A 22,988-nucleotide genomic window follows, 5' to 3' on the forward strand; every position below is an offset into this window, starting at 1 on the left:
TCCCCAATTCTTATCTTAGGAACAAGCATAAATGTAATGTCGGATATGATTTTTTTTTTTTTTTTGGGTAAGCATATGTTGACGTTCATTCTATGAAACTTTTGAAAGAATTAATGCTGATGAACTATATAATTGGTTCCCTCGCAATGAAAAATGTTTCCCTGTCCTAGGATATAACAAGGATTCTTCAGCAGATACACCATATAGGCTTATAGCTCGTCAAAAAACATGACTTATTTGGTTGATCCATTGTTGGGCAGTAGTTGAGAAGCACGTAATTTGCTTTTCTTTTCCTTTTTTTTTTTAAAAAAAAAAAAAAGGGAACGATACCTTATAATTGTATTAAAAAATCTCTCGCTTGTGATAAAGAAATACCGTGATGTTAATGTCTTGAACTGCATAACTTGCACACTAACAAATGATTCCAAAGTCTCATAAATCTCAAAGACTGAACTCAAATCTTCATAAACAACATAACTTGGCAATATATTTTTATTCCTTTTGATGTTTATATTAAAAAAAAAATTATGTTCTTGCGACTAATTGGCAGTCTCTCTTTATTTCTTTTATTATTATTATTATTTTCCCATTACATAAGTTGAGTCAAGAAGGCAACTCAAATCTCTTGGTGAGACCAGAAGCAAGCGCGCATGCAGTATGATCATTGCCAGCAAAACCACTATAAAAATTATAGTTTTTGTAATAACTAGTGCTTGATACAGTTTTGGAATGTGCATGCCTCGAGCACTATTTTTAAAAAAAATAAAAGTAAAGTCCACTGTCAAAAAATGATTTTTTCATGAGTATCAAATTTAACTACTTTTTTTCAAATAGAGTGGGCGAGATTTGTACACTCTAAGACTGCAAATAGACAAATATCATTTCTCTTTTGTAATGGTTATATTCTGTTCAATCCCATTACCTTTCAGTCTCACGGGAATCTTCATGTTGAGTATACACGCGTGAAAAGAGAGTTAGAAGTCCTAAATTTCTCATCAAAATAGGTATAAATGATTAGCCTAACAATTGGACCCAAAATCAGTTCACTTTTGGATTGAGTGGTGTCTATATGCTCACTGAAAAGTCTCCTATAAATGTTATTTTTTTCCCCTTCTGGCAGTGGCATCGGAGCCAATGCAACTATAACATAATTGCGAAGATTCAAAAAATGGGTCTAAATCGTAATACAAACTGGTCCAACTTAGACCCATCGATCAAACACTCACAAGTCACAATTATATGGAAAATTATCAAGCGCTTAAGGAGTATAGACATGATACTCTCTTCCAAACAAAATAATACCATGTTATTAAAGTTGCTTACATTTTCAATGACACGTCATACTTTAATAGGATAGAAGCACCATGTATTCTAAAATTACTTAATAATTACTCCAATTATGTTGACTAGACAAAAAAATGAATGTCCTAATGCACCCATCTGGCCTTCTCGACCATACACACCATATAAAAAACTCCCGTATGTTGCCCAGTCTATGTTGATTACAGAGAGGCTCTCCAACTTCTTGCACTCCCTAAAGGTCACCATTTTTCACAAGATTATTCGATGAAGTAATGAATGTGGTTCCTACACAATGAAAAAAAGCAATTGCATGCTTCTAGACATCTTAAATTGAAGCACGCCCGGTGACTTTGGATATTTCACTGCCTAGCAGGTTTTGGCAATATAGTTCGTTTGTAACATGTGAACTGAAATCTCAAAACAATCACTAACTGAAACTATAAGAAGTCCACCCGACCAATGGGAGAACCAACAGATTATGGCTTGGTTCTGGTTCAGCTTGCAACATGGTTCTTTCTGGAAAGTGAGGAAGAGGGGGGGAGCTATAGCAAGCTTCAAACCCATTACCTTCAAGCTCAGTGCTACATAACTTGGATGTGGGATGTGCCAGCAACCACGTTTTACAACATTGGTTCTTATGTAGTGAAATAATGGGATTGCATGATTCTAGGCATCTTCTTTTAGCACTTTCGTCTCACTGTACATATCTGCTTTTGAATGGCATATGAGTTTCAATGTTCTGCTAGCCGGTTTTGGCAAGAAACTTTCTTGATTTAACATAAGAGAGCAAAGGTGCAAGTGCACAAATGAGGTCATCAGAATCAAACAAACCGTTACAACACCCCTCATGAACTAGACTCAGTTTGTCACATTGCTAGATAATTGGTCAAGAAATCTACAGTTCTCAAGTAAATGTAATTGACTTAAACCTGGCCAATCATGATATCCAACTCAAGGTATCCTCATTTATACAACAGAGCAGGGTGATAATCACTGTTTGCTGCGCTGCTTTCACATAGTGGGGGCGTATGGTTAAAAGGTCACATAATTGTAGTCATGAGATGGGGGGTAACATACAGCAAAAGAGATCCAGGTTGGACTTTCCATTACCAACCAAGTTTAAGCAACCCAACCCTCTCGCTATAAGAATATGGTGGCAAGTTAGAATCCATTCTAAAGATAATACTTGAGACTTCACCAAAATCCACTGTGCTGATTCCTAGCGTGAGTTTAAAATAATTTTGCTTGTTCATTCATAGAGGTTGCAAATAACATAATTGAAATACAAAACTTTCTATGGCATTTGAAGGCGATCAAGCTGAGGCAACGAATGAAAATATGAACAGAATAAATCAGAATAACAAAAAGAAATGGAAATCAACTTAAACTTACCAAGTATAAACCTTAAAATAATCTCAATTGACCAAAGAAGCAGGTGGAGGAGATGGCACAGCCCTATGCCGAAATAGCTTTGCGAGAGCTCTGCGCTCACAGTCCTGCATGCATAAGAAAAGGCATGACATACCAAGCACAATTTTTGCATAATTACACCTTTGTGAAAACACATTGAAAGCAACCAGTTTAAAGGAGCTAATCCTATAAACAATGTGATCATCAGGATTTTGCTCAGATCCAACAACCAAGCAAAATCAACACAATCGATTGTCTAATTTTAGTGACTTCTGAAATCATTTTGGAAATAGCTCCAAAAGACTAAATCAATTAGTTGTAATGATACACAGACAAATACAACGAAATCACTAACTGAAAAGTATATTGAGATTTTCTTGAGAGAGACTATTACCTTAAACATATTTAGGTAAAATGGTCTAGTGGGATTCATTCTTCTCAGTTTCAAGTAAGTATATGCAAAGCTTAGCTGATCACGTGAGGTGAATCGGTTGACTTCATTGAACCAAAGACAAGAAAACAAATTTGACATTGGTGTATGTGCCCGTACTATAAAGGAACCTTCAGGAACAACTGCAAGATAAATGACACATCACATTAGCACATGGGGTTCATGGAGACATGAACTGCAGATGAAAAGACAATCTCCATAATGAACAGAGATGCCAATGACACGCACAACTTGGAAGAGGAGTATTTGGGTCTGAAGGATCAAACTTGGTGAGACCATCAGACTGATAAAAAGTAAACTGTTCATCAATGGCCGTGTGATTGTACTTATTTAGACGCTTATTTTGGAGTACCTCCTCCCAGACACAGTGGCGATCATAATGATTTGAAATGGCATATTCTGATTTTGTTCGCCACAAAAAGTACTCAATAATCAACATTGGATCACTCTGAAGTCGCATCTTGCTGTCAAGCCAAATCGAGTACCTTCAAACAACCACTGCATATAAGATAAAACTTTTTGATTTACAACTAGAAGGGCCAAGACTTGATGGCTAGAATATTATGTAGAATTACCTAGAAGAAGGGAAGAGGCGATGTGGCAAAAACTTTGGCACCTTTCCAGTTTTCCGCATATCCTTATATGGCAAGTTCCTCACAACAATGATTTTCCATAAGCCGATATATCCGCCGTCATCAGGAGTATTACCTTCTGATGACAGTTTTAATAATGTTTGCTCATCGACAAACATAACAAAACAAACATTTTTCTTGGAATATTCACTGATCTGCAGCAAACAAGAATATTTGAACATTACTGATTAATCCCCATGTATCATGATGACATATATATTCAGAACCTAATTCCTCTGAACAAAATATTCTAATGTATTGAATACATACAAGCATATAAAATCATTAAAGCTCAAATAAATGGAAGATAACTAAAGATTTCATCATGCACACAGCTTGATAGAGCAAAGGTGTTAGAGCCATAAACAAATCAAGTATAAAGAGAACCATACATATGAATTTCATATATTAAAATCAAAGGTCAATGAAAATGGAAATTCCAAGTTCAATGAACTTTCCATTTCCTTACTTCATGCAAAATCCTCTCTTTACCCCACCAGCTATCCATCATTTAATTCTTTGGAATGGCACTTTGTAAAAGGTTTAGACTAAGTACATCTTCAACTTTAGATCATCTATTTATTTTCTCCAAGAAAACGAAGGGATAAACTAAACAAGACAGCAGATACTTGAAACTACATGAAAGCCTATTCCATTGCTTACCACACAAAATAGAACCCAAAATGCAAGAAATTCATAGCTGTAATTGTAACATTACGAAAAAGAAGTAGTTGTTTGCATTTCAAGCAGACGTTATTCTCTATAACCATTTCAAAAGATAAAGTATAATGCCGAAACATGAAAACCAAAATTTTATGAGTATCAAACAGCTATATAAATACACACTTCTATAATAGGGTTTCATGATATTAGGAAGGTAAAAGATTCTCCTTTCTTTTAATAAAGAAGGGGGATGAAAAGAAAAAAAGAACTCATCTCAATATTTCAGTAGCTCCATAGGTTACCATTTTAAATTTTCACATAATAAAAATGTGATGCCATACCTTTCAAGAATCAAACATTCATTTTTCCATTTTTTTTTTCTTTAAAGCAGTTTCAAAGTTGAAGATACCACTCTGCTAATTAAATGTTTGCAGGAAAAGTGGAGATAAGTGTGTGTGCCTCCCATAAAATGCTGGGAGTGTCTGATGTTCGAACAGAAAGGTCGGACATGAAGATTATTCTTGGTCAATACAATTATATGGAGGGGTATGCTTATAGAGAGTCAGAATGATGAATACATCCTCAAATTTACTTCCACTACTATTTACATCAAGGAATTCTTTTTTCCAGCCACATTTGAAGATAATAATCTTTCATGAATGAAAATCTGAATAGAGTATAACAATTGCCAAAGTGAAGGTTCACACTTATTTCTTATGAAGTCGTTATGTAACTTATGTTCAGACAAATGTAAGGAATAGAATTTACCAGTCTGCGTGTGGGCCTCCTCAAAAAGTCGGAGCTCCCAAAAATGCAAGAAGATACTACAACCTTACATGTATACATGTATGCCTTGTCTTTCTCATTTAAATCAAATCCTGTGCTCGAGTACCCAGGTGGTCCATTTACAAAACCACAATGAAGTGTCTGATTTCTAGCATAGAAGGATTTCTCTCTTTCTGGGAGAGTCTGATGTCCTCCAAATCTAGGTTCAAAATAATTATCAGGTAATATTTCCTCTTTTTCAATGTACTCTAGTGAAAACTGGGTGAAGTTCATAAGATCCTTGGGTTCAACAAGATCATCCACTGATTTGACAAGCCCAATTTCGCAAGGAAAATCTGAAGGGCGAAGACATGGAAGAAAAGGTACAAGGACTGAGTCAAAAATTGGAAATTATTTACAGAAGACAGAAAAGCATAAACAATGTTTAGTCAATATATTCAGAGGAAAAACGCAAGGAAGCATCAGCTCCAAACCTTATATCGGGTCCATAGATGATAACACCATTAGTTTCTTTTGTAATAAATCGAAGCCTTATAATAACAAATGAACATTTACTAATATGACTGCAACACAAGTCCCAATGCCAATACAGAATTTTCCATGATTTTTATACTAAGTGAGGACTGATATTTTCTCCCTCCTCTCTTTCTCTCTCCGTACACAATATCTTACTTTGCAAACTTTCATTGTGGATGGTGGTTGTGGGTGATTGACGGTGGGGTTCTAGGGTGTCTTGGAAGGAAAATGCCTTCTGTTAGATGTTTAGCTATAGAGTCAAAGATGTTCAAGGTTCAAGCAGATGGGCGTGGAGTGATTATCACTAAGAGGGGTTGGAAAAGAGTGCAAAATGTGAGGCTGGGTTTGGACACTGCGCATTGGGCCTCAAGAATGATGGAGGATTGTCAAAAGCATAGTAATAAGGGATATTACTCTGCTCATAGAGAAGGAAACAAAGTGTTTGTTGTGCAGCAAGGCTCCAACTCTCGTGCAGCTATTTGGCCCTGGCGGTGTATAGTGGTGGAGGGAGTCGGTATTTCATTTTCATCCCTAGGGGCAGAGATGGGATGGGGTGGAGAAAACTAGCAGTGGCGTTGAGGGAGGTTGGTAGTGAAGGTGAACAGGGGAGAGGTCTACCGTCCTCATCGGTAGGAGCTTTCAAGTCGTCTCAGTCGTATAGGGAGGCCTTGCAGTCATCTCAAGATGTGCAAATGCCAGACACGGTAGGCCATCTACGGGCAGGAGGTATTCCCATTTCGGGAGATGTTCAGAGACCAGAGGAAGGTGGCAGGTGGTCTGGGCAAGTTGAGATAAGTTTTTTGAAGGAGTTACGCGATATGCAGTCCTTGCTGGGGAGATGAGTTTTAAAGTGAAGGGACTTATACGCTGCGTTTTGGGTAAAGATGAAGTGGGGCTAGGCTTGGGGTGTGGGCTGGAGACAGGCAATTTGAAACGTATGGAGCCGCTGGGTGTGGGTTAGGATGGTGGGCCCAAAGGGAAGGCCAAGGTAGGTGCTAGGTCTGTTCTGAGGCCCGAGCCCACTCAACAGTCTCGACCCTTATGGAGGAAGAAACCGCAGCATGCAATAGGTCCATCGGGGGGTGGGTCAGCAACACCGACGCAGGCGAAACCTCAAATGACGTCGCCGAAGGTCATAGTGGCTTCGACGGAAGCATTGCTGCCGACAATAGATTGCTTAGGACTTGGAGCTGTTATGGAACTTCCTTAGTTCCAGTAGTTTCGATTGATGCACAGACAAGATCGATGGAGGTAGATGATGGTTCCTTGAGGACAATTGAAGGTTTGCAAAAGGACCTGAAGGGGAAGACGGAACAAGGATTGAAATCTCAAATTTCGGGTTCTCTGGAGGTGCCCGAAACTTCATTACCGGGACCGAATCTTGGGTTGAATATGGCACAGAAAGGAGCGACAGTTTGTGGCGACTCAGGTGGTGGTCCAGAAGTGGCTTTACAATCGCCGGTAGTGGAGGTGGGGGAAATCGTAGAAGGTGAAGGCCTGGAACTGAGTATCTATGATCACGTTGGCTCGGGGACTAATCAGGGAGGGTCGACAAGTTGTGAGATGCCACAGAATTCTACGGTGAGTCTGGGACGCCTCTGTTTTTGTCGCCACCCTTAGGTCAGGCACAGATAAGGTCATGGGGGGAAGACCTAGCATTCGGTGAGCCTTCTGAGGGAGCTAGAACAAATACTCTTGCTGTTTTGGAGAGTGGGTGCACGTCAGATATGGGGGAGGAGTCTGCAGGAGTGGAACCTACCCCAATAAGTATGATTCTTCCTACTATTTCCTCTGATTGGGTATTGAAAAAGGTAGAGGAACTTCAAAGTTGCATGGGGATTTCGTGTGGGGGCTATGAAAATCAGTTTAAGGCACTAATTATAGCCATTGAGACAGGACAACATGGCGCAGGGTAAAAAAGAGATAGGGAACTGAAGAGGTTGACGTGGTCCATTAATTATGATGGAAAGGAGGGGAGTGCTAGTCGTGGTAGAAACAAGAGGAGGGTTGGAACAGTTGATAAATGAAGCCCAAAATATTGAGTTGGAATGTTCGGGGGCTGAACGAGATTAATAAACGCCTTCAAATACGAGCCTTATTAAGGCAATGGAAAATGGACATCATATGTCTACAGGAAACAAAGCTAAAGGTTATCACTAGAAGAATTATTCGGAGCAATGGAGTTGTCAATACGTAGGCTGGACATACTTACCGTCAAAAGGGGCCTGGGGTGGAGTTTTGGTCATGTGGGATAAGAGGGTGGTGGAGAGCATTGAGAAGTTTGTGGGAGAATACTTGGTAGGCTGCTCTTTTAAAAATTCTGAAGATGGTTTTCCATGGGCTTTTGCTGGGGTATATGGTCCTAATTTGGATAGTGAGAGGAGGTTGCTTTGGGACGAGCTTGATGGCCTATGTTCTTGGTGGGAGGTCCCACGGTGTATTGGTGGGGATTTTAACGTGACAAGATTTTCCAGCAAAAGATCAGGGAAGGGACAACAAAATCTAGCTATGGTGGATTTTTCAGATTTTATATTCAAGGTATGCCTTATGGACATACCTTTAATGGGAGGTGAGTACACTTGGTCTAATAATCAAACCTGGTCAAGACTGAACAGATTTCTCATTTCTCCCTCGTGGGAGCTACAATACCTAGATGTTAGTCAGACAAGGCTCCCGAGGATAGGTTCTGATCACTTTCCTATAATGCTAGATTGCGGTGGTATTCAAGGGGGTAGAAGGCCATTCAAGTTTGAGAATATGTGGTTAAAAACGGATGGATTTGTAGACTTGATTAGACAATGGTGGAACTCATACCTACTTGAGGGCAATCCGAGCTATGTATTGGCTGGAAAGTTGAAAGCTTTGAAGAAGGACTTGAAGACATGGAATGAACAGGTATTTTGTGATGTAACCTTACAAAAAAAGAGTTTGTTTCAAGAGTTACAAAGCTTGGAGGGTGTAAGGGATGAAAACAACCGAAAAGATCAAGTAGTTTCTGAATTAGAAAGATTGACTCTAATGAAGGAGATTTCATGGAGGCAAAAGTCAAGGGCGTTGTGGCTTCAGGAGGGGGATAAATGCACAAAGTATTTTCACCGAATTGCCAATGCTCATAGGAGGTTTACCTTCATTGAGTCCTTGAACATATATGGAGATGCATCCTCAGATCAGGTTGTGATAAAGGAGCATGTGCCTAGCCATTTCAAACATTTGTTGTCGGAACCTCATGCATGGAGGCCTACGGTAGATGGACTAGCCTTTGAGGTCATTGATCAAAATAGTATGGCCTGGGTGGAGAGACCATTTGAAGAGGAAGAGGTACAACAAATAATTAGGAAAATGAATAAAGACATAACTCCAGGCTCGGATGGTTTCACTATGGATTTTTTCTAGACTTGTTGGGAGGTGGTGCGAGAGGATGTAATGCAGGTTTTTCAGGAGTTCTTCACTTATGGCAAATTTGAGAAAAACTTAAATGCTTTATTGCACTAGTCCCTAAAAAGGTTGGTGCAAGAGAGGTACAAGATTTCAGGCCGATTAGTCTTATGGGCAGCGTGTATAAGATACTTTCAAAAGTTCTTGCTAATAGGATGAGCACGATCATGGAGAAGATTATCTCTAAGTCCCAAAATGTCTTTGTGAGAGGGACGCAAATTTTGGACTCGGTTCTCATAGCTAATAAATGCTTGGACACCAGGATCAAGTCGGGAGTTCCATGTATTTTATGCAAACTCAATATGGAGAAAGCATATGATCACGTCAACTTGGATTTTCTTATATATATGTTGAGTAGTTGTGGGTTTGGGGGAAAATGGAGGCAGTGGATGAGGCATTGTGTGTCAACGGCTCGCTTCTCAGTTCTGGTAAATGGTGCCCGTGGGTTTCTTTAATAGTTCGCGGGATCTATGACAAGGTGATCCATTATCACCTCTCTTATTTGTCCTAGTAATGGAGGCACTAAGTCGAATGGCGTCGGCGGCAGTAGAGGGTGGATTTTTTTCTAGTTTCACTAAGGGAGATATTCACGGCTCTACCATTATTTCTCACATTTTGTTTGTAGATGACACCTTGCTATTTTGTGAGGCAAATGCAGGTCATATCCAATCTTTGAAGGCCATCTTACTTTGTTTTGAAGCGGTATCCGGGTTGAAGATTAATCTTGCTAAGACGGAAATGGTTGCGGTTGTCGATGTAAGCAGGGTTGGCGAACATTTTGGGTTGTGGGGTTGCTTCATTGCCATTGAAGTACCTTGGTCTTCTGTTGAGGGCTTCTTTCAAAGCTAAGGCAATTTGGGAGGCGGTGCTGGAAAAATTTGAGCGTAGGTTGGCCGGGTGGAAAATGTTATATTTATCTAAAAGGGGACGACAGATCACACTAATCAAGAGTACCTTATCCAACCTTCCCACATATTACCTATCTTTATTTCCCCTCCCCGCTAGCATTGCATCTAGAATAGAGAAACTTCAACATGATTTCTTGTGAAGTGGACTAGAAGATGAGTTTAAATTTCACTTAGTGGGGTGGGATAAGGTATGTTCTCCTCTGAGAGATGGTGGTTTGGGGGTTTGGAATGTGAGGGATTTCAACAAGGCATTATTAGTAAAAAGGTCGTGGCATTATAACCATGAGAGGGGAGCCTTATGGAAATGGGTGATTGACATGAAGTATGGAAGTGAAGGGGGGGGGGAGGTTTGGTGTTCTAAAGAGGGTAGGGGGACATAAGGAGTGGAGCTTTGGAAGTTTATACGGAAAGGTTGGTGCACTTTTGCTAGTGATACTCGGCTGCGTTTGGGGGATGGTAGTAGGACCAGCTTTTGGCAAGATGTGTGGGTGGGAGATACGGCCTTAAAGGATGCTTACCCCACAATTTTCAGAATTGCAAGGGAAAAAGAAGCTATGGTGGCTGACCTGCGGGTAATCAATCAAGGTTCACAGGAGTGGAACATCAGTCTTACTCGGGATGCACATGATTGGGAAGTGACTGTTCTGGTGGAATTTTTAAACTTGTAGTACAACACTTCTATTGCTGCCACAAGGGAAGATATGATGGAATGGAGAACCTCTAGGAAAGGGATATTCTCGGTATGATCTTTCTATGACTCTATTACCATGCAACAAAGGCACAATTTCCCTTGGAATAACATATGGAGGACTAAAGCATCTACAAAGGCCGCATTTTTTGTCTAGACAGCAGCTATAAGGAAGATTCTGACTATTGATAATCTTAGATGACGTGGCCTTATAATTATGGACTGGTGCTGTTTGTGCACAAATAGTAGTGAAACGGCAAACCATCTACTCTTACATTGTGAGTTCGCTCGAGATATCTGGAATTACTTTTTCAGCAGAATGGGAATAGCATGGGTGATACCGAGTAGGGTGGTGGAAATTTTAGCAAGCTGGAGAGGGATCACTAGGTGTAACATACGGGTCTAAATTTAGGGTTTAAAACTAGTATTTTATTTATTTATTTATTGGTATTTTATTTTCTTTATATTTATTTATTTATTTTAGATTTTTGTGATAACAAATAGATCGATTAGATTCCTTTCCTTTTAAAACTTCGAATATTCTATCCACTTAGTCCCCGTGCTAGTTTCGGTTTCCAGAGTATGTGATCAACTCCAATTCAAACTCTTCAAACCCTCTCAGAAACTGTATCCACGAAAGAGTCGGTTCCTAAAGTTTAGGCAATTTCAAATTTCAGCCAATCTCCTAAGAGTTCATGTCGTCTACTCCCATCGCCTATTAGAAACTCACTAAACCTCTGTGATGCACACATCAAAATACCAGAGAAACAACTTACTTTTCCGCTTAAGCCTTTGCTGCCCAGTCATCACCGACCACCCTCGGACGTCGGAGCCCTACCCTCGGCGCCAGAAAACGCCGGCCGTCTCAACCCCGTTGAACCCACCCCCTCAGGTAAGCCCCTGTTGCCGCGCCCCACCTTCCTCCCTTTCGGTTAGTTGAGTTTCAAACCCATCTCTCTCTAAACTCTCACTTGTTCTCTCTCTCTCCCTCTCTCGGTGTCGCACCACCATAGGGATCCCCCAGTCACGTCGCCGATCACTCCCAGTCCCCAGAGCCGCCGTCGCACACTGCTCTCCCTCGGTGAGCATCGCGCAGCTCTCTCTCCCGTAAGCCTGTTTTCCTTTTTATTCTTTTTGCTTCAGTTTTCCCAAAATACCCTTTCTACTAGGCTGAGTTTTATTGGGACTGGACTTAGTTGTATCTTGACTGGTTTATAAATCTGGTTGGACTTGAATTATTTCAGAAACTATAGTATTGGGTTAAGTGGGTTGTTTTCATGCGAGCCTAAGGTTTAAATTGGGCTGATTATTATGTAGGCCAAAGTTTTTAATTGAATAAATATATTAGTCATATACTTATTTTTATAGATAAGTATTTAAAGGATTTTAAAGCATAAATTTTAAAGTATATTTTGTAAGTATCTTTTGAGTCTATTATTTAGTTAATATTCCAATTGACTTTTAACTAAGATTTTATAAAATTATTAAGTTATAATTTAAATAGAAGTTAAGGAACATGTTATGAGTTTTGAATAATATTATTATATATGAATTTAAGTATTTAGAATGCTATGACACATTTTTTGAAAAGTTAGTGACAATTAGTACCTCGTATAGGTAACGCGCTACAAGTTGGGAATCAGGAAGCAGCGCTAAGAGGTAAATAGTATGATCATATTAATAAATGCGTATGGTGAATATTATTATTATGTATAAAAATGTGATGTGCTTATGATTGTTAACTACGCTACACTAAGAGGCAAGTCAAGGTTAGTTTACTTTTCGATCTTGATGAAATATGAGATTATGCTTGAGTGAATGAATTTATTGTTGATTGATTTAATGTTACTAAATTCACATGAAAGCCATGAAATGTTGAAGTAGTAGTTCAAAGTCAAGTATGCCATGTAATAGTCAGATTACGCAAGCCATGTTCATGAAATGCTTAGGTTATATATGCCATGTTTGTGTAATACTTAAACCATGTATGCCATGTTCAAGTAGTGCCTGGATCATGTATGCCTTGGAACGTCATAAAACATTCATAGCATGTTATGTAATATCACGTTATACTATGCCATGCTAAATCATACAAGAATATGCCATGTACAAAGATATGCCATGCTAAATCATACAAGAATATGCCATGTACAAGAATATGCCATGCCATGTCATGTTACGCTATACCATGTACAAGATTATGCCATGTTAGAGATGTTCATGAAGCCTAATCAAATCTCATGCATTAAGAAAGATAAGAAATGTAACGGTACCACGGACTCAAGCGTAGTTAACCACAAGTTTAGTGAAACACGGACTCAAGCGTGTTTCACTCCATGATATTCAAGTTAAATAAAACGCGGACTCAAGCGTGTTTCATTTCATGATATGCAAGTTTAGTGAAACACGGACTCAAGCGTGTTTCACTCCATGTTATGCAAGTTAAGTGAAACACGGATTCAAGCGTGTTTCACTCCATGTTATGCAAGTTAAGTGAAACACGGATTCAAGCGTGTTTCACTCCATGTTATGCCAGATAAGTGGAAACACGGACACAAGCATGTTTCACTTCATGTTAATACAAGATAACCAAGATGTTATGCATTCACAATGACATGTTTTGTTTATATATGCTTCCGCTTATGTTAATAATGAAAATGTGTGCCATGTAAATCTGTGATGATATATGTATGTAAAGTCTTTCAGAAGATCATGTTACGTATTTGATTGTAATTCATGAAGTTGTATGTACGTTCTGAAGGTTATCCTAGAAATGAATTGTATGTTAGGCTAGGACTATATTTTATGATACGATGTACTACTTACTGAGTATTCAACTCATTATTTTTGTGTGTTTCTTGTTTTCTTCCATGTCTGATTCTCGCAGATGATGTCTATGATGATGAAGAGCTGGATGGCCAGGAATAGATCTAGTCCCAAGACTTAGGAATGAATAAGTGATTTTATCACCAGAATTAGATTTCTTTTATGTCATGCATAGGATTAGTTTATGTTTCTTTATATTTCGTTCAGTTTCCAAAACAATCATGTTCAATTCAGTTTTAGCGTTTTGATGAATTTCAATAAATGAGGTAATTCAGGATATGAATCTCTTTACCGGGCATTATGTTTTAAATGTTAGTAATATCTCTATCCTACGGGAAGGGGGTGTTACACTAGGACACCACAGATTGCAACCATGTGGAAGATGGCTCCTATATGTATTCTTTGGTGTATTTGGAGTGAAAGAAATGAGAGACTTTTTTAGGATCATGAACGCTTCTTGGAAAAGTTTTAGAGATTTTTTTGGAAGACTTTGTTTTTGTGGGTCATTACTCTTGATTTGAATGGTCTCAGCTTCCATAATTTCCTTGTAATTGTTTCTAGTTCTTGAATTGGTATATTCACATGTATACTTCCAGTGTACCTGGGCTATGCCTATCTTTATATCAATAAAACAACTTATTACTTATCAAAAAAAAGAATTTTCCATTTTCAGGAGAAATTTAAATTCAAGGAAGTCACAGGATTTACTGCAAAGGGGTTTACCATTAGGCTTATCATGCTGCAAAGTTTGGCTAATTTTCTTAGGAAGCTAGGGAGTAGCTGGACACTTTTAGACATGAACATGAAGTGTACTATCAAGCTGCATGTTAGGTTAACCGGCCTACTTGACACATTCTGGTGCTACATATTAATTAGAGAAATACTACTCTTCATCCTAAATTTTGTATTCTTCGTCACACTTCTTAGAGGATGCTTAGGGAATGAGATGAGATGAAAATTTTGTAAATAGTAGCAAGATGGTTTGTGAATAGTATTGAGAGTTTGAGTTAAGTATTTATTGGGTTTTGGAAAATGAGAGAGAAAAAGTTGAATAAAAAATATTATAAAGTTAAAATATTGTCAGAATATAATTTTTTAATATTATTTTCATTTTGGGATTTGAAAAAGTTGAATTATTTTTTGTTTGAAAGTTTGGGAAAGTTGTAATGATTAGTTTGAAAATGTTTGTGTTTGAATGATGTTTGAGAAGGAGATGAGATGAGATGAGATGGGATGAGATGAGATGAGATGGAAATTGTTTCCAAACATCCCCTTAATGTGGCACATGTTTAAGTCATTGTTATTCAAATGATTGACACAAAACCACATAAAACTTGCCACATCAACAAATGTGACCAAGGATGATAACATTTACAATGAAGAATAGCATTGCTCTATTTATTATTGCACACCAACTCAACACAATTTCAGCATTTCCCAAAACCTGACCGCCACCCACTGACCAACAGAAGGAAAAGAAACTATATGCTCGATGAAAGCTCAAAATTTCTTGGTCTGAACTCTGGACCTCAAGATCAACTATATGCAAAGTGTTGGAATTAGAGCAACAAAAACCAATAAGTGCTGAAAACTACTGCTTTTGGTTCTCTTTGGTTCTCACAATGTTCAACACTTCATTCAACTTTTATTAGGGAAGTCTTCAAGCGATACCTCAATATATAAATTTTGTCGGAAAATCACCTTAACACAAACTCAAAAAAGGCTTTCGACGAACACCATAAACATGATGTAACTTATTGGCAAACCGTCTTAACCCAATTTTTCAGCAATTGAAAACAAGATTCATAGATCTTAATATACTCATAAGATTAATGCAAGTTAAATATCCTTACGCTGCCTACGATTCTTGCTTTTCGGTGGTTTTGGAGCATTATACCCCAAAAGTTGTTCTTGTACTTCTTGTGACAATGAAATGCTATCTTCCAAATTATCTGCAATGAGAAATAAGTACTTGTTTTACATTTAACCATATAAGAAGCACAAAATTAAAAAGAAAAAGAAGCTAAATCACACATGGAAACATGAAAGTTACAACGAAAAATTAGAGTCGCTGAACCAGGATCCCTAACTAATACTAATATAAGAAAAAAATGCCAACGTAATTAAAAAAATAAAAATATCTTTTCTGAATATTTTCCCCGGTTCCATTGCTACACTGGACTTCACACAATCAATGGGATTGTATAGATACTATTTCAACACAAAATACATACATTGAAAGAATTTTGGTGACCCACCAAAGCAAAAAAGCCATGATCTGTCAGGAAAAAAAAAAAACTCCTATTCAAAGAATGCTTAACCGCATAGATAAATTTACAGGAACCCGATACTTTTGGATCCAATTTGAGATTTTCCTTGGGAGACATCGGGGAGGAATTGAAATATAATTATATCTATTGATACAAAGGAGAAAAAAAGGTTCTCTACTAATTCAAACGTGGTACCTATGGGATAGGGATAGAGAGGGGAAAAACCGAAGACTTCACATGGTACTTGTGATCTAAAAATTAGTCTGACTTACTTTGTGCCTTTTGCCTAATGGGAAATGGGTCAGATTCTATAGGATCAAACCTACGGGACTTAAGGAACGATGGAAGCAAATTTTAAAAAAAAAAACAAAACAAATGAGAGGGATAAATCATAAAAAAAAAAAAATAATCAAATAAAAATGAAGTAAAAGAGAGCTGTATCTCACCATGAAATAGCATTTGTATGCCAGAAAGGACCAAATAAATTAGGAAGAGCAATGCAAGCACAAAGACCCAGCGTGAGAGTCTTTGTCTAGTTATCCGACAAAACCTTCTTCCTCTACGAACAACCCGAAAACCATGCTCACTTTGATCAAGAGACTTAAAAATCATGCCAAGTATACCTCTTCTCTCCGTTAACATGTCGCTACTGTGCCTATAAAAAGCCATCATAGAGCACCCTCCGAACTTTGGGAAAAAAGGAGCTCATCTATGGAACATTTCTAACATTTCAAAATAAAATAACAAGTCAGTGGCGTACAATTAATGAAGCATACTGGCATATTATGTAGCCATTGACAGACTTCTATAGAATACTATCCCCAATCATACGGCACGAAACATCTACAACTGAACTAGCAATAACATTCTTACATCCAAATTGATACGATTACACACAAAAAATCATGTGCGAAGCAACTCAGCTTACCCTAGAATTAGTTAGCATACGTTGATTGAGGCTTATAAGCCGGCTGGCGAGGCAAGGTTTTGCAAAGAAAATTCAAATTCAATCGTAGGAAAAATTAGAAAACAACTTATAACACGACATTGTATGGATTTAAGATCCATTGTTTCCGCAATCAGCAGGATCTAAGGAATAAGAAAGATTTACTTGGGAAATGGAAATCCTACGGATTAAAATCCCAGACTGAGATATACCGAAGATGACAGGGAACTACAATTATAGAATAGCTGAACTGGGACACTGGGGATTTACCTGGATCTCACGGGCAGGTCCCAGGCAGTAGCAGCGGTGAACCGCGAAAACAAGAATACGAAAGGTGGAGATTATCTAAAACAGGAAACAGATACAAGGAGAGACGGTGGCATGCCCCGTACAAAAACTTCGTTACAGTAACTGCAATGCTCGGAGGGAGAGGAGAGAGAATAAAAAAATAAACGGACAATTAACCATAGGCTTGGGCCTACGTTCTTTGGTTTAGCACAGCATTCTCATGAGAGTTTCCTCCCATTTTTTTTCCATTATTTTTCATGTATCTTTTTAATCATCTTAAACATTTTAAAAAAATCATAACATCAATAAAAGAATTTTTTAATCATTAAATAAAAAATATATATTGTCGGGATCCATTATCGAGATCCCTATCATTTTACAAGTTAAAAGTTGATGAAAATCATATGTTGTATCTATTACATTCAAGAGAAATTCTCATATTTAATTATCCATCTATTCACTAAGATAATAATAAAATATTATTAATTTAATAATTTTTTTATAATTTTTTATCTAATTTATTTATCTCATATTTTGCAATTCAGATCCATTGTAAATTGTATGAACCCAAACACCTATATATATAAATAATATTTAGTGGTTCAATTGTTCTTTAGCAACAAAATGAGAGAAATTAATATAAATTATTCAATGGAGGGTGAACAATAACCATATAAACATATACTATAGCTAGCAAACAAAATATTTGCCTTTTGCCTAGTGTAGACCATTTTAAGAGATTTAGCTAAATTTTGGTTTGTATTTGCATTTGGTTAAGCTAATGAGAATACTCTAAGAGCAATGGAATTGGATTAGTCAAATTCTAGTGCATCTTCAAATTTTGCCTAATTATGGTAGAAATGGCATCTTCTCCAAGTTTGGCAAATTACTGTTCATAGCTAAAGGGAATTTTTTATTCCTAAATTTTTTTATGCTCTAACACTCTCCTCACTCTCTCTCTCACCCTCCCTCTCCCGTATTTGATTATATATATATATATATATGTAGATGTGGTCTGTGTTGTATAATTGGATTGAAAAAAAATAAATAGTTGGAAAACAATAAGTTAATTAAAATTTTAAATTATTAATTAACGTATGGTTAATATAATTATAAAATATGAAAGAGAAATAGAAAATATTATTATTAACAAAGTAATATTATATTATTATTTTGTCTTATCCAATGTGGGGTTATATCTTGAATAGTTTCGATTTTATGCAAAACATGTACTTTTAGCTAAATTGTAGAGATGGCTTTAGATAGACGAATGACACTGCTCTAAGAGCATTGGCAATGATGTAGCCAAATGTAAATGTAAAATTTGGATAAAATCATATGTTTTGCTTTTTGTCTTTCTCATTCAAGAAAGACTTAAAATTTGATTATCCATCTATTAGCCAAAAAAATTATTATTATTGTTATTAATTTTTCCTAATTTTTCTTTTATATTTTGCAATTAAAACCCACTAAATAAGATTTACAACAACATCTACATGAAGAAACCTAATACATAATGATAACCTGTGCTGTATTACAATTGAACATCAACTAAATTTATATACAATATAGAGAAAGTTCATCTGCTGCCAACATCAATTTCTTCAACTTAAAATTGAACAACAACTAATTTCATCCGTTGTCTCAAAATCCATTACATGAATATAGAGAAAGTTCAGAATACATGTATAATTTCACAAGTCAATATCATTCCATTGCATGAATATATATAGATATATATAATACAAATTCCATGTATCAAAATCCATTACAAAATCTATTATCATGCAACCAGCAACTCCATCATTGTCCAGCAACCGACCAGCTACCAGCTTCCAAGCAGAAACCACCAGCTCCACCAACAATTTCAACAAGTCCAATACAATAAAAAAACCAGCAAGTATGGTACAATAAAAAAAAAAAAATAGCCGACCCACAAGCAAGTCAAAAAATATATCACCACACAATAAAAAACTATTTCAAAATACCCACCAACAAATGTACCAGCAAGTCCACCACCAATCAAAATAAACCAAAACCAAGTATACAACTATGTACGAGATATGATCTTATTCTTTTGCTCCTCAATGATTTATATTTGAAGATTATGGAAATATTCTTGCTGTACAAATTCATGGAAACAATATCCAATTTCATAATTTCCATATCAATTTTCCTATTCTTAAAAACTATTAAGTCGGATACATCATTGTAAGCCTTAATTTCCATATCAAGTTTTCTCTTCCTAAGAAGTATTAACTCTGATCTATCATTGTCAGCCTTGATTATTGCTTCTCTCATTTCCATCATATGAGTTTTCCTATCATCATTCATGTGCCTTAAGGCGTCACTAAACTCATTACATTGTGATTACTTACCTTTTCTTTGTTTCTATATTTATTTTTCAACCTTCTTACCTGGAGGTCTCTCACCATCCACGGGCACATTTTCTATGTTTTCCCCTAATCGTATTGAGTTTGGAATAATACCTGAACTTGACACATTATTTTTTCTTCTTATGAGTTCCATGTGTGCTTGTCATTTCAGTTGGTGCTTCAAAAGGTTCCAACATCAATGTTCCATGTTGAAGTTGTTTTTTGAGTCTCTCAATACAAAATTTTCACCTTATCAATCTACAAAATAGTTCCACAATTAGTACGCTCTATCATTGCAAGGACTTAATAATTACAATAATAATAATTGAAAAAAGCATTATACCTTATCTAGCTCGATTGCACCGCTTGGATGCTTTCCTTCAACTTGGGCAATGGAACTACAAAATTTATTGGTACATTTTTTAATACTTGACCACTGATTAGTCAAAGAGAGTACAAACCGTTCTGGACTGTTAAGTTTTTTATAAATATTGTAGTAATCATAAATTATACTCCACAATTGTGTGGAGGTTTGGTCAATCTCCCGTATGGAGTCTATGCTAATGCTAAGTCAAGCTAAAACGAGGAAAGTATCTTTCCTTGCAATGAATGATACACTCCACTGAGATTTTTTAATAGGTGCCCTTATTTCCTGTTGGGGTTGTGTCGCTTGGACATTAACATTTGCACTATTCATATGGGTTGTTAATACCACACTCACCACTTTGTAACAATATAATGAAGAAGGGATGCTCATATATTAGTGTGTTCATCATTCAACAAAATATTGAAAGATAAAATATTACTAAACAGTTCAGAAATATATGCTGCCTTATTATCAAGATGAAGCATGTACAACATAAAATCACATGCTTACTCATAGTCCATCATTATTTGTACCATTGTATTAATCATAGTCACATTGCCAATTAAAACAACAAATTATAATAGAGGATTAGCAACACAAACAACAAATTACAACTAAACAGCTTCCAAACAACAAATTAAAAATACCAATTAAAAACAAATGACTCATCCAAATAGCCAATTAAAACCAACAACACGGCAAATCCAAGCGAATTAAAAACATCCAAACAGCTTCCAAATAGCAAATTAAAAACAACAACAAAATCTTGGCTAAAACTGAGAACCCATTAAAATCAATGACCCAATGCTGCTCCAAAAAATTATAACAGAGGACCCATCCAAATAGACAATTAAAAACAACAACGCAACAAGTCCAAGCCAATTAAAAACACCCATTAAACCCCAAGCAAGTGCACCAATTACAAACAACAAATTACAACAGCCAATTAAAAATCATCCCTAAATTTGAGAGATCAAAGGTTTAGAAAAAAGTAAATAGAAGACCCATCCAATCAGCAAATTAAAGGAGAAAATAAAAAAATAAAGCATGGACACAGCTAGTCCAAGCCCTAGATTCGCCTAGATTAAGTTGAAGCAACTTAGCAACAAAGTTGAAGAAAAAATGATTAGAACAAACATTCATTTGTATCCCAAGCATTCATTTAAATAATATTGTTAAGAACAATAAAAATAATTCAAATTTTCTTGCGGCCACCTTAAAAGCAAGAACAATACATATAATTCACAAGCATTATACAAATCCCAAGCATCCAAGCCATTTAAAGGCAAGAACAATACATATAATTCACAACAAAAATATTATTTACAGCTCTAAAAAAATAATACCGTCAATGATCAATTTGAATCTCAACAAAAAATTATTACGGATTTGAAAAAAAATAATAAATCAAAACTCATATGATAATCCCTAAAATCATCCTTGAAATCAAACCCTAATCTAGATTAAGCAAAGCTAGAGGACAAAGTTGATACCACCCTCTTGCTCCTATATGTTTATAAAAATCAGAGGACCCATTAAAAATAGAAAATCGAAACCTTAAAATCATCCTTGAAATCAAAACCCTACTCTAGATTAAACAAAACTACAACAACAATTACAAGAAGCTAAAATCATAGTAATAAAAAGAGTAATGTACAAGCCTCAAATCAACCAACAAAACAACGAGAGAGAGTTTCATTTACCCTAGATTCGTCAATAGAGAAAACACCAAGCAAGTGTAGCGACAATGGTGATGAATAGCTACAACGATGGAGGAAGTGCAAAGTCCTCGTGGGAGATCAAAAACTTGGAAATGATCACATGATCAAGAGTTTTGGGATGGAAAAATAGAAAACATTCACTCGGCCAGGGAGAGAGAAGAAAGAAATAGAGAATATAGGGAGAAAATCTTATCGATTCCGTTGGGATATCCACACACACACACACACACATAGAGCTGCGAGGGTTTTGGTCCAGAGAATGGCTTCTGTCAAGAGAGAAGGAGAAGCTTTGGCTCGAGAGAGGGAGAGAAAAAAATTAATCCATTGGGTGGAGAGAGAGAGAGAGAGAGAGAGTAATAAAATAAAGTATAAAGGTTGAACAGTTCATCTGAAAATGTATAGAAACAATGTTCATAGTAATAAAGAAATTTGAATTTGATTAATCCAATGTAGTAGATTTAATGGGATTGCTAGCTAAATATGTGTTTACATTTTGCTACACAGTGCCAATGTTCTAAGGATGGGATTGCAAAAAGAAGTTTGATGTGATCAAATAAGTTGATTGATTGGTTGTGGCATTAAACAATTTAAACCACAATCGATAGAAAGATAATACAGTTGACTATTCTAGTACATATTGTAAAAGAACTCACTTATATTTCTTTCATGTTCTCATCTCGGGAAAAACATAAACATAGTGGGATAACTAGAGACGAAAGACTATGATCGTTGACAACACCGAAGGAGGATCGGCCACCGTATTGACGCGTGGGCCCACAAGTTGGCTGGAATGGGGCGGGCTGAAGAATATGACGATATCGCTGTGTAGTCCTCGAAGTGTCGGAGCAACGATGACGTGTGTGGTTCTGTTAGGGACCCCGGTCTTGGCCCTAACACGAAGGTCCACGGGCTCATCTTGGTGATGATGGTAACCGAGTGTTCTTGCCAACTTGTTTGGCCTTCCACAAAAGGATGGTGTTTGAGTGATGGGATGATAATGTGTTTGGGTAGGCTAAGTGTTTAGGCTAAGGCAAATCAATGTAGGCGGCTAGACTTGTTCTTGAGTGAAGTGTCAAGATGATGGAGGCTAGGGTTGAATGGATGATATGAGGTTAGGGTTCAGGTTGGATGCAACTAGGGATGTCCCGGGCTATGGTAGAATTAGGGTTGGTGTGGGTTTGGAAGATTGGATTAGAATTATGGGTGTTTGATACAATGAGAATGACTTAAGGGTTGCCCTTAATGTTTGGGCCACTTGGATGGTGATTAAGGTAGGTATGATGAAGTGTAGCTAGAGTTTTGTGAGGTGGCTAGGGTAGATTTCGAGATTTGGAAGAGTTGGCTTAGGGTTGGAGTTTAGGATGATGCTAGGGTTTGAGAATGAGGTGGAAGAGTGATGCTAGG

At 36.9% G+C, this 22,988-nt stretch overlaps 1 protein-coding gene across 3 annotated transcripts; it reads right to left on the reverse strand.

The window, feature by feature from the left end:
- Positions 1-1,241: 1,241 nt before the first annotated feature.
- LOC109009242 lies at positions 1,242-17,265 on the reverse strand. 3 transcript variants are annotated; one of them, XM_018989655.2, is made up of 9 exons: positions 17,104-17,265; positions 16,334-16,609; positions 15,471-15,569; positions 5,227-5,579; positions 3,739-3,950; positions 3,392-3,648; positions 3,107-3,285; positions 2,695-2,798; positions 1,242-1,534 (listed from the first exon to the last, which is right to left on the reverse strand). In XM_018989655.2, exons 2-8 carry the CDS (start codon positions 16,557-16,559, stop codon positions 2,718-2,720), a joined length of 1,407 nt encoding a protein of 468 aa, XP_018845200.1. In that variant the 5' UTR covers positions 16,560-16,609; positions 17,104-17,265; the 3' UTR covers positions 1,242-1,534; positions 2,695-2,717. The 3 variants fall into 3 exon arrangements, with proteins under 3 accessions (XP_018845200.1, XP_018845198.1, XP_018845195.1); XM_018989653.2 differs by having other exon boundaries at positions 1,242-2,009; XM_018989650.2 differs by having other exon boundaries at positions 1,242-2,798.
- Between the last annotated feature and the right edge of the window lie 5,723 nt (positions 17,266-22,988).

This window comes from Juglans regia, chromosome 16, assembly GCF_001411555.2.
Source record: "Juglans regia cultivar Chandler chromosome 16, Walnut 2.0, whole genome shotgun sequence".
Classification (NCBI taxonomy): Eukaryota; Viridiplantae; Streptophyta; class Magnoliopsida; order Fagales; family Juglandaceae; genus Juglans; species Juglans regia.

What these genes read in the sequence shown, in the direction of transcription:
- LOC109009242 (XM_018989655.2), bottom strand. Translation starts at nt 16,559, where the DNA reads ATGATGGCTTTTTATAGGCACAGTAGCGACATGTTAACGGAGAGAAGA. An exon ending in CATACAAATGCTATTTCATG is followed by an intron (nt 15,570 to 16,333) that starts GTGAGATACAGC and finishes TTCTCATTGCAG; the next exon opens with ATAATTTGGAAGATAGCATT. An exon ending in AAATACTCCTCTTCCAAGTT is followed by an intron (nt 3,286 to 3,391) that starts GTGCGTGTCATT and finishes TTTATCTTGCAG; the next exon opens with TTGTTCCTGAAGGTTCCTTT.